The sequence below is a fragment of the Staurois parvus genome, unplaced genomic scaffold (genome assembly GCF_062004578.1).
Source record: "Staurois parvus isolate SC_StPar_1 unplaced genomic scaffold, SC_StPar_1.0 ptg000548l, whole genome shotgun sequence".
In the NCBI taxonomy this organism is placed as follows: domain Eukaryota; kingdom Metazoa; phylum Chordata; class Amphibia; order Anura; family Ranidae; genus Staurois; species Staurois parvus.
Genome location: NW_028318344.1, coordinates 295,905 through 312,922, shown reverse-complemented (window position 1 = coordinate 312,922; position 17,018 = coordinate 295,905). Strand labels below are relative to the sequence as shown.

The following is a 17,018-nucleotide window of genomic DNA, read 5'->3' as shown; positions in this document are numbered from 1 at the left end:
TCACTGAAGCCTGCCTCACCACTTGCCCCCTGTACCCTATCCCCTCACAACTCCTCCAGTCACCCCCCTCCTCCATTATTCGCTCCCTCACCCACATCTTCAATCTCACCCTCTCTACTGGCACATTCCCCTCCCCCCTAAAGCATGCACACATCACCCCCATACTCAAAAAACCCTCCCTTGACCCCACTGACCTAAACAACCTTAGACCCATCTCCCTGCTACCATTCACTTCCAAGCTCCTTGAGCGCTTGGCCTACAAACGCCTAAGCGCCCACCTCACTGATAACAACCTCCTTGATCCACTACAGTCTGGCTTCCGTCCTCTACACTCCACCGAAACTGCCCTACTTAAAATCACTAACGACCTGCTAACCGCCAAAGCTAATGGCCACTACTCTGTCCTCCTGCTCCTCGACCTCTCGGCGGCCTTCGACACAGTCGACCACCCCCTCCTCCTTACTAAACTGCACTCCTTTGGCATCAGGGACGCTGCTCTCTCCTGGTTCTCCTTCTACCTATCCCAACGCTCCTTCAGCGTCACCTATAACGCTGCCACCTCCCCCTCTCTTCCCCTCTCTGTTGGAGTCCCCCAAGGCTCCGTCCTTGGACCCCTCCTCTTCTCCATCTACACCTCCTCCCTTGGCAAATTGATACACTCCCACGGCTTCAACTATCACCTCTATGCCGACGACACACAAATTTACCTCTCCGCCCCCCACCTCACCCCCTCACTCTCCGCCCGCATCGCCCACCTCCTGAACGACATATCAGACTGGATGTCGCTCCATTTCCTCAAGTTAAACCTTTCCAAAACCGAGCTCCTATTTTTCCCCCCAGCCCGCGCCCACCCCCCATCCTCTCCATCACTACTAGCAATGCCACCATCAATCCCACCCCACACGCCAAAGTCCTGGGTGTCACCCTGGACTCAAACCTTTCCTTCCAACCTCATGTCCAATCACTATCAAAGTCATGCAGGCTCCACCTCCGCAACATCTCCAAGATACGTACATTCCTCACCCCAGACACTACTAAACAACTCATACACTCCCTCATCATCTCACACCTGGACTACTGCAACTCCCTTCTCACTGGCCTACCCAAACAAACGCTATCCCCACTGCAGTCTATCCTGAACTCAGCGGCTAGACTCATCCACCTCACCAACCGCTCCACATCTGCCACCCCCCTCTGCCAATGCCTTCACTGGCTCCTGATTGCCCAGCGCATCCATTTCAAATTACTAACTCTGACCTACAAAGCCATTCACAACACCGCCCTAAACTACCTAACTGACCCGATACCCAAATACCACCCTACCCATGTCCTTCGCTCCTCACAGGACCTCCTACTCTCTAGCTCCCTGGTCTCCTCCTCCCACGCCCGACTGCAGGACTTCTCCAGGACTTCCTCCATCCTCTGGAACTCCCTACCCCAATCCATCAGACTGTCACCTACCCTCCTCACTTTCAGGCGCACCCTGAAAACCCATCTCTTCAGGGAAGCCTACCCCACCCTCACCTAACAACCGATCTCCTCCACTTCTCCCACCACTCCATCCCCCACATCCACTTTCTCCTGTACCACTATCCCCTCCCTCCTAGATTGTAAGCTCTAAAGAGCAGGGCCCTCGAACCCCTTGTGTATTGTATTGTTACTGTTTTGTCTCATGTCCTGTCCCCCTCGCTATTGTACAGCGCTGAGCAAACCCTTTGGCGCTATATAAATACTGTATAATAATAATAATTATATATATATATATATATATATATATATATACAGTGCCTTGAAAAAGTATTCATACCCCTTTACATTTTCCACATTTTGTCATGTTACAACCAAAAGCGTAAATGTATTTTATTAGGATTTTATGTGATAGACCAACACAAAGTTGTGAACTGGAAGGAAAATGATAAATGGTTTTCAAAATTTTTTACAAATATATATCTGAAAAGTGTGGTGTGCATTTGTATTCAGCCCACATTACTCTGATGCCCCTAACTAAAATCTAGTGGAACCAATTGCCTGCAGAAGTCACCTAATTAGTAAATAGTCCGCCTGTGTGTAATTTAATCTCAGTATAAATACAGCTGTTCTGTGAATACCTTAGGGTTTGTTACAGAACATTAGTGAACAAACGGCATTATGAAGACCAAGGAACGCAACAGACAGATCAGGGATAAAGTTGGGCCAACTCAATATTGAACGGGCGGGCCAACTCAATATTGAACCTTATTGAAACCTGTGGATTAAGACTGGGATGCCATTCATGTGTGTGTAAAGACAGGCGTCCCAATACTTTTGGCAATAAAGTGTATGTATATATATATATATATATATATATATATATATATATAAAAATGCAACTTGCTTTATCCTGTTTTTATTTTTAATTCTATATATTTTAGATATAGACTTTTTTTTTAAATTGCTTTTACAGTCTTTTAGGAAATTTGGTGTATGAAAATTCTGACATGTTTTCATTTGGAAACTGACATTCTCAGCCAAAGAATATAGTCCTTTATCAGATGAATGTGGCCACCTGCCGACTGACAACTACTATGTTTACAGCACTATACAATCATACTTTGAGCCCAAATGATAGGCATACCAGTGGTTTATTAGGTCAGGTAAGAAAAAGAAATGGACATTATGTAAATTATCATAGATGTGAGCTGTATTTGCATCTAGTCGTAATACATAGTACAACTCAAAACAAAATAATCTCCCCGCAGTGAGAAATACTGCAGCATGTAGACATCTACTGCAGCTACAGTATATGTAGCTACATGCATTATATGTAGTGGAAGACTTGTCTTTCCTCATACCTGAAATGCAGTGTTGGTAGATGTTGGGGACAAGTTAACTGAAAGACCAGGAGAAGGTGCAAAGCGAGGAGAGGAGGAAGTAGAAGAAGAGGAAGAACTAGTGATGTCATCATCAAAAGAAAAGGCATCAGAAGAAGGAGAGATTGTGATCTGATCTAATGGAGGAAAAAGAAAAAGCACATTAAAGATCAAAGGCAGTTAGAGACAGACCTACATGTTTATCAAAAGCTATATTTTAAGTCATTTGACAATTATGCAATAAATGTCAGGTTAATACCTTAATTCAATCTAAAAACTTTTTTTTTAGTTTTAGATAGAGTGGGAAGAGTATTAAGTTTCTTTAAGGTCTTTATTACTGTTTGTGGCCGCACATGGGAGATTTTCCCTGACTTCCCTTCCATGTGTCATTCTTACAACAAAAAGGGGGATAAGAAACAGCAACACAAACATTTTAGCTGTTCTTCCTCATTGTACATATATGTGTTTTTGTTTTGTTTTTTTCTGTGCCCCTATTGAAGAGATTGGAGAGTCTTCAGATCAAACACATAGAAGACAATAAAAAACAGAAATCAAGGCTCTAACCCTTCCCCACCCCTTTAAACATGAATACGTTTAACCTATACTTTGTGCTATTTTTTCTTTTTTTGTGCTGCAGTGACAATGGCACCATTGTCTTCAGTAATTTTTTTGGAACTACATATTAAAGTGTGATAATGCAGAGATTGAATATTGAAATGTATGTAAACTCAACGTTTACTTTTTTGTTATTTTTTATTTCTTATTTCCCTGTACACAATTTTCTTAAGCAAATATTTTTTTTGGAATCTGTTGTAACATTTCTTACCTGAAGATAGTGCCAGTAAAAGCACTTCCTAAAGCTGGCTCACAATACCATGCAAACTGCCTCTCAATTAGTGGCGGCATTGTCAGCCTGCAATGTGCACTCCTTCAATTGACCATTGGATTGCCCATCTGATAGATCCAATAGGCAGTCCAATGGTCAACTGAAGGAGTGCACAGAGCAGGCTGACAACAATGCTGCTAATTCCAAGGCAGTGGCTTAATACTGTTTTCCTGCATTAGGAAATGCTGTGCTGAAATCACAGTGCTTATTACCGTCTGTTTATAAGAGTACTACCTCACCCTTTATTCCATCTTTCACGTTGGCAGGTAGTGGAAGGATGTTCTTCTTCACCAGCTCCAGAGGTCCTGGCCGATGTAGTATCTTTTCATTTAGATCTTCAGCCAGCCGAGCTTTCTTCTCCTTAAGTTCATCTGATTCGGCTAGGCCATCTATACAGCAAGTATAAGACATAACACATTTCCTTTTGGCTTGTTCTATAAATCAGCTAAAACTAAATAGTCATGTTCTAGTACAAAAACAAACTTTAATGTAACACATTAACTCCTAACTTCTGCCAAAACGTCTCATTTTATTTTAGAGAAGAGTGGGGAAGAGTTGTAACCGCTCATTTACAGAGATTTTCGGAGTGACACCAGTTGTAAGGGACCGCCTGGTGGTACCACTAGCGCTCCACTGATTAGGCGCTCCCAGGGCACGGAGTCTAAGCCCCAGGGTACTTGTTCACCAGAGCCCCTGATGGTGGGGATGGACTTGGAGTACCCTGAGACCAGGTCGTGGCTCCTGAGTACGCCTGTCAGTGGTAGGGGTATTCGCCAGGGGCTCCCACGGGGAAGAGCCTGATGTGAGGAGGTCGGGAGACCCCGGTGGGATGGATGGATGGATGGATGAGCAGGTGCAAGGTCAGACAAGCCGGGTCAGTAACAGTGGGGTCGGTGCGGTACAAAGCAGCGGGCAGAGAATAGTCGGGTCACACGCCAGGTCAGCAACAGGAGGTCAGATCTAGTAAGGGGCATCCAGGAGAGAGGTCAGGCAAGCCAGGGGTCAGAGTGGGAGAATACAGCAAGGGTCAGGTCCAATCCGGGTCAGCAACTTACAGGAAACAGGATCACAGGTACAGGTATGCAGAAGAGACCAGAAGGCACTGAATGACAGCTCAGGGCCGTTTAAATATCGCGCCCTGTGCTGTCATTGGTGCCCGGCGCGCGACCGCGGTTCCTACTGCGCATGTGCAAGCCTGAATGCCGCGGTCGGCCAGGAACTGGTGCCCGCATCCCTGCAGAGAGCGGCGCACTGCGCCTGAGCCGGGACCAGCGCCGCGGGGATCCCTGACACCAGTATGGATGTCACACCATTCCCTCACACTTATTCTGTCTAAAAGTGAGCTCATAATAGTTCCTCCTCCCAGATCCTGCAACCCCCCTCCCCTCTGACTTTACCATCAAGATCAGTAGCACAACCACTGGTCCTTCTGAGCATGCCATTGGTGCTAGGTGTAATCCTAGACTCCGACTTAACTTTTGTATTACCTCCCCCTCCCTATAAATTGTAAGCTCCATGTGTAGGGCCCTTCTAATCCCTTTTCATTGAACTGTACTGTAATTATATTGTCTCCCTTTATATTGTAAAGCACTTCTCAAATTGTTAGCACTATTTAACCCTGTATAATAACTGTAGTCTGTGTCCCATTTGGATAAATCTTATCTCATATCTTGTTTGAGTAACAACAGGGAAAATGGGACAGGAAGTGATAACAAATCTCTGTCTTTCAATAAGGACAGAAACAGTAAGACCTTGGTCAAGTGTTTATTTCTCTCTGTGTCTTCCTGTCTCTGGTGCCCCCTGTTCCCTCATTTCTTCTCCTGATGCCCCTGTTCCCTCATTTCTTGTCCTGGTTCTACCCATCTCCTCATTTCTTGTCCTGGTGTTACCTGTTCCTGTATTTCTTGTCCTGGTGTCACTGAGAAACACAGAAAGAGTGAGGAAATATCTTTAATTCAAACATTCTAGAGCTGCCAATGTAGCCAAATAGAAGACTCAAGTGAGTCTTATAGGAAATTTCCACTAATACTGATCTGATAGAGAAAGATTCACTGACGTGGGGTTATTTATATGTTAAACTTGAATATCATTACATGCCTGTGTTTTCCAGCCTTTTCTAAGCTGTGTGCCACCAACAGCACCTTTAGTGTATGAATGCAACATATGCATCTAGGAATTACTACATATGCCACCCACCTACACAGATAGAAACCAGTAAGGGATGTTTACACATTCTTCAGGTCCCAACCCCCCATCCCTCCCCACATGGAGAAATTCATACATATGTACACTATATTGGCAAAAGTATTGTGACACCCCTCCAAATCATTGGATTCAGGTGTTCCAATCACCTCTATGGCCACAGGTGTATAAAATCAAGCACCTAGGTATGCAGACTGCTTCGGCAAACATTTGTGAAAGAATGGGTAGCTCTCAGGATTCAAGCGTGGTACCGTGATAGGTGGCCACCTGTGCAATAAGTCCATCCATGAAATTTCCTTGCTACTAAATATTCCACGGTCAACTGTTAGTGGTATTATAACATAGTGGAAGTAACTGGGAACAACAGCCACGAAATAGCTAAAGACCTCCAAACTTTGTGTGGCCTTCAGATTAGCACAACAGTTTGTAGAGAGCTTCATGGAATGGGTTTCCATGGCCAAGCAGCTGCATCCAAGCCTTACATCACCAAGTGAAATGCAAAGCGTCGGATGTTGTGGTGTAAAGCACACCGCCACTGGACTCTAGAGCAGTGAAGACTTTTTCTCTGGAGTGACGAATCACGCTTTTCTGTCTGGCAATCCAATGGACGTGTCTGGGTTTGGCGGCTGCTAATAGAAACATGAGAGATCAGCGGTCTTTGATCTCTTGGTTCTTGGTCTTAGAGGTGACAGATGACCGATGCAGCATTGGATCAATGCTGCATCCACCTAGGTGAGTATGTATGTTTGTTTGTTTTTTTTTAATAAACAAACTTTCCTTTTAATGTCCCTATATTCCTCAATATGTTTGCAGCTGAAGCCACCAAAGCCTATAGAGCTAATACTTTAAAGTTGAAAACTTCCAACTTCAAAGCAGAGAAGTTGCTGGAGAAGCAGAGAAGTTGCAAAGAAGAGAACATTGTTGGTTCAGGTAACCCCCATACACACCTTACCTTCCTACTTAAATAACCATTTAGTGGTGTTCTTAGAAAGCATAACATTACAAACCCACCTCCCAAAAGGGACATAAACAATTCCAACCTTCAGAAAAAGGCATCTTCACTGCAGCCACTTTGTGGAGCTTGTTCTGAGCCTTGCACTTCATGAAGTCTTCTGTCTGTGGGGGAGATAAGATAGGGTTCTAAGGAACATCTCACACAAATTATTTCAGTTAGATATTGTTTTACCATGGCATCCTGTACCAACACTGAAGAATCTAAAAGTCTTTAAAAGTTACTTTAAAAGAATTTTAAGATCATACGAGAGGTGTACTTACTTTTGTTTGTCCCAAGTTGCCATTCTGTTCTGGGAAAGTTGTATGTGGTTTATTTCCAGCTAGAAGTTTAATATAGAAAGAATACATTAGATCTTGTGTCTGTCAATTAATTTGTAATGCATTCTGTTTATTAAGGATAAAGTACATATTGAACAAATGTGAAAACTTACGTCTTACATATTGGTAAATTATATTTGCTATTTAATACAACATGGTAACAGTATTCCAATTATAATATTATGTTAATTATGAAAAGAAAATAACCAAGTTACTTAATGTCAAGCTCTGTGTACAATTAATCTTATTCAATAATATTTTGTGAGGTGTTAAATCAGTAACACTGCCGACAGGTACAAGGTGAGTTTTACCACCATCAAACCTTTTGCTGTAAAATGGGTTCCATTACTGGATTCTGCTGTTGGATGGATGGTTTCTGGATCCAACAGGAGCAAGAGGGATTTTATGAAACATGATTCTTTCAAAGGGCAAAAGTTAACTAAACTCAAGAACAAAAAATGTATTACATTTCACCAAACCTTCCTTAGACGTGGTGGCTACATTAGTATTTTTTTAAAGCTAAGAACATTTTCAGCAAGTACAGAAAATACCTACTGGTCTTGTCAGAAAAGCAGTGTCATTGACATTTCCTGTGAGTTGCACAGAAGAATATCTTCCTTGCTAGCTAACTTCTGTAAATAACCAATTGCCCTGCCACCAATGTAATGCAGGTGAAGGAAAAATAATATTTTTCTAGTCCATATTAGGAGAGCAGCTCAGTGTGAAAACCACAGATACAGTGGATACCAGGAGAGAATAAAGCAAAAGAAGCTTAAAAAAAGAAAACAAATGCCGCTGCCCCACCAAGGTTTAATAAGCTGCAATATATAACATTTTTTACTTTGGTTTTAGATTCCATTTTAGATTCCATTTAAATTCTTTAATGTTTACTTCCTATGAGCTTAATTTTCAATTAATTTATATTTAAGTATAATATACGGTAAGTTGTAACCCAGGGGGACAGTCATGAATACACTTTTTACCAGGTTTTTATTCTTTCTGTGGCCCCATGGAGGAGATGGTGCCCCACTACTTTTCTGTGTGGTGGGAATGCAGTTGTCCCCTGGACAGGAAGACACTGGCAGAAATAAAAACATTGGCAGAAGTTCTAACTTTTCCTACTTCTAGCAAAAATGTGCTTTGTCTGCGTCCCTGTTGGAGAGCAAGGAAAATCCTCCAAATAGGTGTACAGACAAAAATAAAACCTGACAGAGCTATAACCTTTCTCTAGTCTGACCAAAACGAAAAAAAAAAAGGTTTTGAATAGAGACAGATTTTAGATATACAGATTCTTCAGTGTGGCTTTTTTTTATCAAATATGTTTGAAAATATGACCTTTCCCTGAAATGCTTTAATGCAAGGCCTCCTTCACACGTCTCCCATTATTGTGTTGTGTGAAAGGGATGCCAGAGCAATACAAGCACCATTGTTTTTTTCAGTGCACTGCACCACAACACACACAGCTCCCATATGTGAATAAGCAAACGTGTTTGGGGTGTTGGAGCCCATTTACTGTACAATACTGCTACACAAATTTGTACAGCCAGCCTAAATTCCTTTTCTATCCATAAGCATTAAAGGAAACTCTTATACATAAACCAGCTCAGGGGTTTAGTAGTCCTTTTAAAGTCTAATTTTGCAATGCCCAATACATACATTTACAAGTGACTGATCTTTTATGTTTTATATTTTATACATGATTGAATTAAAAGTTTCCATAGCCTGTATGTATTCAGCCCCCAAGTGTTAAAAGTGTATGCAATCCCCAACAATTGGTTTCTCTTTTTTGCTTCCTTTTGGACCACTAAATATTCAGTTGGATGATTATGTGAACTGTTATTCCTGTTCAATACATTGAAAAAAGTACTTTTTGATTAGGTCATCAGTTCAGAGCTGTCCCGTGTCAGGTGCTTGGTCCCTGTGTTATCTTAAGGAGAGTACACAGACCTCCCAGTCCTTCTCTTAGAACTACAATATGATTAGCCTTTATGTTGTGGAGATGGGAGAGCAGGAGTGACCAAGTAGTTTGATAAAAGAAAATGGAGAAGGGCTGACACCACAAAAATGCTGTGCGATGTCAGCTCACAATAAGTAATTAGGAGTAGAGTGTATTTCTGGCCAACCAACACATATGTTTCTGAACTTAGGGGTTTTTTAGCCATTTCCCGCCCGGCCTATAGTACAATGATGGCTGAGCAGGAGCGCTTCCATCCTGGGTCGACGTCATATCCCAGGATCGTGCCTTGCTCGCACCTTACAGACTGTGCTGCAGTGTGATCTGTCAACGCTGTGTCCAGCAGACACAACAAATGACAAAACAGTGCACCGGGCTGCTGCCGATACCATGTGATCTCTATGACCAATTACAGCAGATAACATGACAGTTGTACACAATAAATGGCTTTCATTCATAGACATTCACTGTATACTATTGTGCTGATCTCTATGATTGGTCACAGTAATCACATGGTACAGACAGGACTAATCACAGTGCATCTGTGCCATGTGATAGCTGTGGTCAATTACAGCTTCACAATAGTACACACTGGATGAACGGATGCAATTCATAAAAATGGATTGCTTATAACAGTTATTATCACTGTTATAAGCAATCAGAATGTGTAAAAAAAAACTGTCATCACCTCCCCAGAACAGTACAGTGTCACTATGGTAACAGACTGCTCTGCTCACAGTATGTAAAAAAAAAAAAAAGAAAAAAGTAAAAAAAAAAAAAGTTTAATAATAATTTAAAAAAAAGAACCGCAAAAAAATTATTATATATATATATATATTTTTCCTTTAACATACTGTCCCCAGTCAGTGTCCCTGATCACTGTCCAGGGTTGGACTGACAACTCATGGGGCTCCCGGGCAATAGGAAATCAAGGGGCCTTTGTGTCCTTGCCCACACTCAAACCACACCCAAAAAAGCCTATGAAAGGTACCAGGGGCATCTCATGGGGTCCCTTACTGACCCCAGGCCCTCGGGCAGTGCCCGAGTGCTCGAATGGTCAGTCTGCTCCTGTCACCGTCACACCAGTTATATGATGATGCTGTACTGCACTGGTGACAGCATGTTAAAAAAAACAAATTGTGAAAAAAAATGTATAGTGCTCAACATAAATGAGTACACCCCAACAGATTTGTCAGAAAACAGTTACTTTCCTTTCAGAATCAACATTTTCTATGGGTCACTATACTACAGAATACTCCCATAAATGCAGGCCATTGATTGCAAACACTATTTGTTAATTTGCACACACAAAAAAATATTTTTTCTAACAAATTCATTAAGACCATGTTGCTAAAATGAATACACTCCAACGAAAGTCTTAGGAGCAAAGCTACATTTTAGAAAACAAAATCCTAATTAACGAAAAGAAATGTCTCAAGACCTGAGAAAGAAAAACAAAGATGGAACTGCAACTGTCTTGCAGAGACATCCAGGCCATCCACACAAGTTAACACCTCAACAGGAGCGTCTTCTGATGAGAAGGGTTGAAGAAAATCGCCATGCAAGTTCACTGTAGTTAGATAAAGAAGTGGAAAGCCAAACTGTGGTGATTGTTTCCCTTGACACAGTATGGCATACACTGCAGAGGAATGGCATGTGTGAGTGTCATCCACGAAGGAAGCCTCTCCTAAAGCCCATGCCCAAAAAAGCCCACCTAGAATTTGCCAGGGTCCATGTTGAAAAAGAAGAAGACTACTGGGACTCTGAACTCTGGAGTGATCAGACCAAGATAAATGTTTTTGGAACTGATGGCTTCAGAACTGTATGGAGTCTCAAAGGTGAGGACTACAAAGAAAAATGCATGGTGACTGCCATGAAACATGATGGTGTCAGTGTACTTCTGTGGGGTTGCATGAGTGCTGCTGGTGTCGGGAGCTGCATTTGGAGATGATACTACCATCACTCCGTGCCCTTGGTCGTCGTGCAGTTTTCCAACATGACAATGATCCAAAACACACATCTAAGGCCACTGTTGCACTTCTGAAGAAGAACAGGATGAAAGTGATTCAGTGGTCAAGTATATCTCCTGATCTGAACCCAATTGAACACCTATGGGGAATTCTGAAGAGGCAAGTTGAGCATCCCTCTCCACCCAGCATCCAGGCTCTAAAAGAGGTTGTTCTTGAAGAATGGAAAAAGATAGATGTTGCAATATGTCGCCAAGTTGTTCATTCTATGCCTAGAAGACTTGGTGCCGTCCCTACAAATCATGGAGGTCATACAAAATACTAGATGTAGTAGTTTTTGCTGTGGGGTGTATTAATTTTTGCATCAGCTACTTTGAATAAAACTGAAGATTTTGCAATCTAAGTTATATTATTAACCTTACTTTCATGTAACGAGCTAAACAAATGTTCTATAAAACTCTGTTTTGTCAAAAGTTTGGAAATTGTTCTTGTGTTCATTGAAATATTGATTAAAATCTTACTTTTCAAAAGAGATGTACTCATTTTTGCTGAGCACTGTATATACCACGGTTTGTGGGCTCTCCTACAGACTAAATAATATACACTGATCTGGGTTATTGTGAGCATGGGGTTTTCATGAGCTGTAAGCCATAATCATCACAATTATGACAAATCACAGCTTGAACTATCTTGCTTTGCATGTAATGAGTCTATCTCATATATTAGTTTCACCTTTTAAGTTGCATTACTGAAATAAATGAACTTTTGCACGATATTCTAATTTTTCGAGTTTCACCTGTGTGTGTGTATATATATATATATATATATATATATATATAAAATGTAAATGGGCTTTTTACATTTATCAAAAAATAAAAAAACCCAGTGGTGATTAAATACCACCAAAAGAAATCTCTCTAAAAAAATGATAAAAATTTAATTTGAATACAGTGTTGCACGACCGCGCAATTGTCATTCAATGTGTGACAGCGAAAGCTGAAAACTAGCCTGGGCAGAAAGGGTATGAAAGGGTGTGGTACTGAAGTGGTTAAAAAGATAAAACATGGAGAAATGTGCATGCATCACAGAGATGCACTGCATCTGTTTTTTTTCCTTCCCTGACGTACACTTTACTGTGTTCTCAACATATTTGTGGATATTTTACCAAGGGAAAGCATGCGTGGTATGTACAGTGCTACGAATTAGTTTGTCACTAACAACTTACGTGGGATCAAGTTTCGTTCAGACATTTGCTCTTGTGAACGCCGATGCTGCATTCTCAGTTGAAGGACTAGAGGAAAACAGAAGAGTGAAATGAATTATTTTAATTAAAGCATCGTCTGGTAACTGTTTTGGTATTTTTGTTTTATACAATCCCCAACACATTGATTGTACTAATGTTATAGCCGTACAAAGTGCAATATTTTCTTTAATATGTGTATGAATAGAGAAAGGAGGTGGATGCAATAAAAGGTTTGCAGTTACCATAATGATACATTTATTAATTCAATAAATAATGAAAATAAATTATATCGCCGCTAAGTCATAAATAATGATAAAGCTGAGCAGCCGCTGGACAACTCTGATACTAGTTGAAAGGAAGAATAAACAGAAACAGCAGTGCAAATAAATTAAATAATTGAATATGGCATACGGTAAATAAACTCGATATTATAAATAAACCTAAAAAACGTCAAATTCATAATCTGACACAAACAAATATAAGTGAAGTGAAGAGAAATGTTCGCACACATACATAAAACAGACCATGTGAATCCATACCAAAAACTGTATTACAAAATTAGACAAAAGAAATATAATTATAACCAGTTCAACTAAGCAAACTTGGTATATCCAAAACAATTCAGTCCTTCAGTGTGGGTAACAGGCCGCAAGTTCCACACAAACCATGATGTGATCCACCATAGAAGATTTCACCACCCAGTGATACAGTTAGACCGATGCCTCTTATCAGATGTGATGGACCATTACGTTATAAATGGTCAGAACACGCTTGATAACAATATCCACCAATGGCTCCACCAGGGTTTCAGGCACTCTCATTGACATCCATGCAAAGGCACAGTGGGATTGAAAAATACACCTCCATAAACCAGATTTAAAAAAGCTCTTGCCATTTATTATATTAATATAAGAGCAATATCATTGAAGCTGCACAATATATAAATACAAATTAAACCAGCAAAGAAAACTTTAGCAGGCTGATAGCTTAAAGTGACAAAAACACAGACTCAAGCTGGTAATGATGCGTATGTGACATCACATACAAGCCACACACGTTTCGACAGAATGATGTCTTCGTAATCTGTGTCAGATTCTGAATTTAAGTTTTGTAGATTTACTTATGATATTGAGTTTTTTTACAGTATGCAACATACTGTAAAAAAATGCTGTAAAAACATACTTTAAAAAAGAATGCATACATGCACTATAATTTTTTAGTGCTGCTGTTTCTGTTTATAATTCAACAAATACATGATGCACAAAAGCGAATGTGATACATTAAAGCAAATCTTCACCCTCTCAATCAACGTGGACTATTTTTAATCCTTATGCTACTAGCATTAGTAAATCGATAATAAAGTATATCATATTTACTTGTTTTAAACATTTTTTTTTAATTTTTTCAGTTACCTCTTGCTTTCCATGCCTAGGCAAATTATGTCATACATCCCAGGTGTCTTCAGGAGGGGGGAGGGCTTTTCTCAGTTAAGCACACCCTTCTGCCTGCATACCTGAGCTAAGGGCAGATGGATTCCAGGAAGTAAAAGTTACATGAATCATCTGCCCTTACTCAAGATGGTCACACGAAGAAATGCTAGGGGGTGTTTTTTTAAAGTGATTTCTCAGCAAAATAAAGAATGGAGAAATTAAATTGATGGGGGAGTTGCTTTGACTATTAAAAATGAATTAAATTGCATTTTTAGTTTGTGATGCTCAATCAGTACACAAACGTTGTGACATATTAGATATATAATTCAATATTTAAACAATGAAAGTAGGAGAAAGCATGTTTCCAAAAATACTGCTAGAACTGAACTCCAGGATTGCTGAAATACTGGCCCCCCATACTGCAAAGGGTTAAATGCTCCTTAAGTCTAGAGATTGAGGAGTAAGGCTATCCTCTTCCCTTTGATACTCCAGGTTGTGGGAGGGCTTTTGCTGTCCTCATGTACAACTACTACTGGTCCTGCATTATATTTGGTGACATCAGCATGTGACCACCAGTCAGAGCATCATCAGAGAACCAGTCAGACAATGTGGAGGAAACCTGCTAGAGTAAGGAGTAAAGTAAGTATTACACTTGCTTCCTTTGCCCCTTGACTTAAAGTAGATGTGAACATACAATGTTATAGACACTTTCAAATACAGTTATAACTATGAAAGCACCATAACTGCAATTCTTTGTATTACCATAACTGCTTTTGCTAGTTTCAGAAATTACATTTCCACAATCTTCAAAGGTTCTGTTATGTGATCATGCATCTCTTATTCCTGATAGCGGGGGTGGGGTTACAGGTCACTGTGCAGACACACAGGGTGCCTGTATTCCATAGTCTGTTCAATCTGAGGCAAGATGCAGACTGCTATTGAGCACGGGGTGTGTCCCAGAGGCAGGCTGTAATTGGTCAGAGGGCATGGTGGCTGATCAGACTACCCAATACAGGCATGCTGTGTGTTTGCACAGTGACCTTTACCTCTGAATGGCTAGCCAAAGGATGAAAACTGACCAGGGAAAAACAGATTAGCTTCTGTGCTTTGTGTGGTCAGTTTAGAACAAGGAAGAAAGGTGACTGGAAGGAGCAACCATGTACTTCAGATGGAAGACATACATGAAAATGATAGAGACTATGGGGTTGATTTACTAAAATGTAAGTTTGGCATGTTCTATTAAGCTTTGATAAAAAAACTTGGAAGCTGATTGATTTCTATGCATAACTGTACCAGATTTTGCACTCTAGTTTTAGTAAATCAACCCCTATGATTTAAAAAATACACATATGTGAACACAAACTTGGAAAAGAAAATGAACATGCATTTTAACATAATATAATATAACCCTTGCAATATGGGGGACTCACTGCAAGGGTCATTTTTCTCCTCTTAAAGTGAGGATTAAAATGAAGTAAACACAGCCATGGATCAGTATATTAAAATACTATTAGACTGAAATATGGAGATGTTTCACACATCCTGCACCCTGGTGCTGTGTCTCAGTCTTTGACCTGCCAGTGTAAAAATCCACCACACTCACACAGCTCAGTCTCACTACTTAGCCTCACTCGGTTAGCTTCCATTTTATAAATCCATCCTTTATCTAAAGCCTCAGATATTTCTCAGCGTTTCTTTAAGTTGGGTTGGGGGGAGGGGGGGAAGGGGGGGTTAAAAAAACAAGCTGACTTTTAATGCAAGGTTTGCTTCAATGCTCTGTTTAATTTGTGTTTCCTGCATGTTTGAATGAGGACACATTGTTCAAGAGCATATATTTATTTTAAGCAGCATATGCAATGATTATGTACTATAAATATATTAGTCACAATTCTCTGTAGAAATTTCATTTCTCATTTACCCTAAAATACTCCAAGTTAAACTGTAGCTTTTAATGCTGAAACTCCTAGAAGCATGATCTAAAAAACAACTGTAATTGGGGTGTTTATCAGCCAAGACACTGTGGAATTTAGACAAAAGACATTTCTGGTATGTTGTTGAGGAAGATGGGCCATGGGTGGCTGAGAACATCAATATTCTTGCCCTGATTTCAGACTTCAATAACATTTTATAAAACATTGATGTTGTCTTAAGTAGCCACTTAGGATTTGCAATTTCCAAAAAATCAGCATAGTGCAAGTTTCCTGTCAGCTGTGATTGCTATTATTGTGATGAATGTATTTTAATATGCATTAGTGAAATTCATCATATTTAACCAATGTTTTATTGTGGAGGATGTAAAGGTTCCCAATTCATGTACTGACTATAGTGTATCTAAACCCAAGAGAAAAAATGTTATATATTATGTATTAGGTCCTTACAGCGGCTGCTTTTGTTTTCTTCTTTCTTTTAGTTTTATTCTCTATATTTGCCTGGTGCCTCTGCCAGTAACACACCTCTTCACCTCTTCTCCTAGGCTGACAACACTCAGTCACCGTACTGAATCTATGGACTGTAACATTAAAGTGCTTCTAAAGGCAGAAGATTTTCTACCTTAATTCATTCTCTGCATTAGGGTAAAAAACCTTCTGCATGCAGCAAACCCCCCCCCCCCCCCCCCCAGCACACTCTATACTTACCTGAGCCTGATCTCGATCCAACGATGTACACAAAAGCCGCAGCTCTCTTGGCTACCTCCCTCCTCATTGGCTCAGAGACAGCTGTGAGAACCATTGCTGCCAAATCTGTCCTGACCTGTCTAGGCATGGACTCCACTAGACCTCTAAAGGTATGTTGTGGTATCTGGCACAAAGTCATCAGTTGCAGATCCCGTAAGTCCTGTAAGCTGTAAGGTGAGTCCTCCATAGATCAGACTTGTTATTTCAACACATCCAGTAGATGCTTGATGGATTGAGATCTGGAGAATCTGGAGACAAAGTCAACAGTTCAAACTCACACTTTCCTCAAACCATTCTTGAACCATTTTTGTAGTGTCATAAGGTATATTATCTGGCTGAAAGAGGTCACTACCATCAGAGAATACAGTTTCCATGAAGGGGTGTACACGGTCAGCAAAAATGTTTAGAGACGTGGTACGTATCAAGTAACATCCACATGAATAGCAGGATCCAAGGTTTCCCAGCAGAACATTGCCCAAA

The 17,018-nt window shown here is 40.6% G+C and overlaps 1 protein-coding gene across 2 annotated transcripts in view; it reads right to left on the bottom strand.

The window, feature by feature from the left end:
• The window catches only part of LOC149451110 (myocardin-like), a 67,785-nt gene that overhangs the window by 17,985 nt on the left and 32,782 nt on the right, over positions 1–17,018 (bottom strand). For both annotated transcript variants that reach the window (XM_089690948.1, XM_089690949.1), the window contains exons 2-6: positions 12,416–12,481; positions 7,213–7,271; positions 6,978–7,053; positions 3,975–4,124; positions 2,832–2,986 (exon numbers count right to left, since the gene is read on the bottom strand). In XM_089690948.1, the coding sequence (XP_089547074.1) occupies positions 2,832–2,986; positions 3,975–4,124; positions 6,978–7,053; positions 7,213–7,271; positions 12,416–12,481 (506 nt within the window). The remainder of the gene's footprint in view (positions 1–2,831; positions 2,987–3,974; positions 4,125–6,977; positions 7,054–7,212; positions 7,272–12,415; positions 12,482–17,018) is intronic.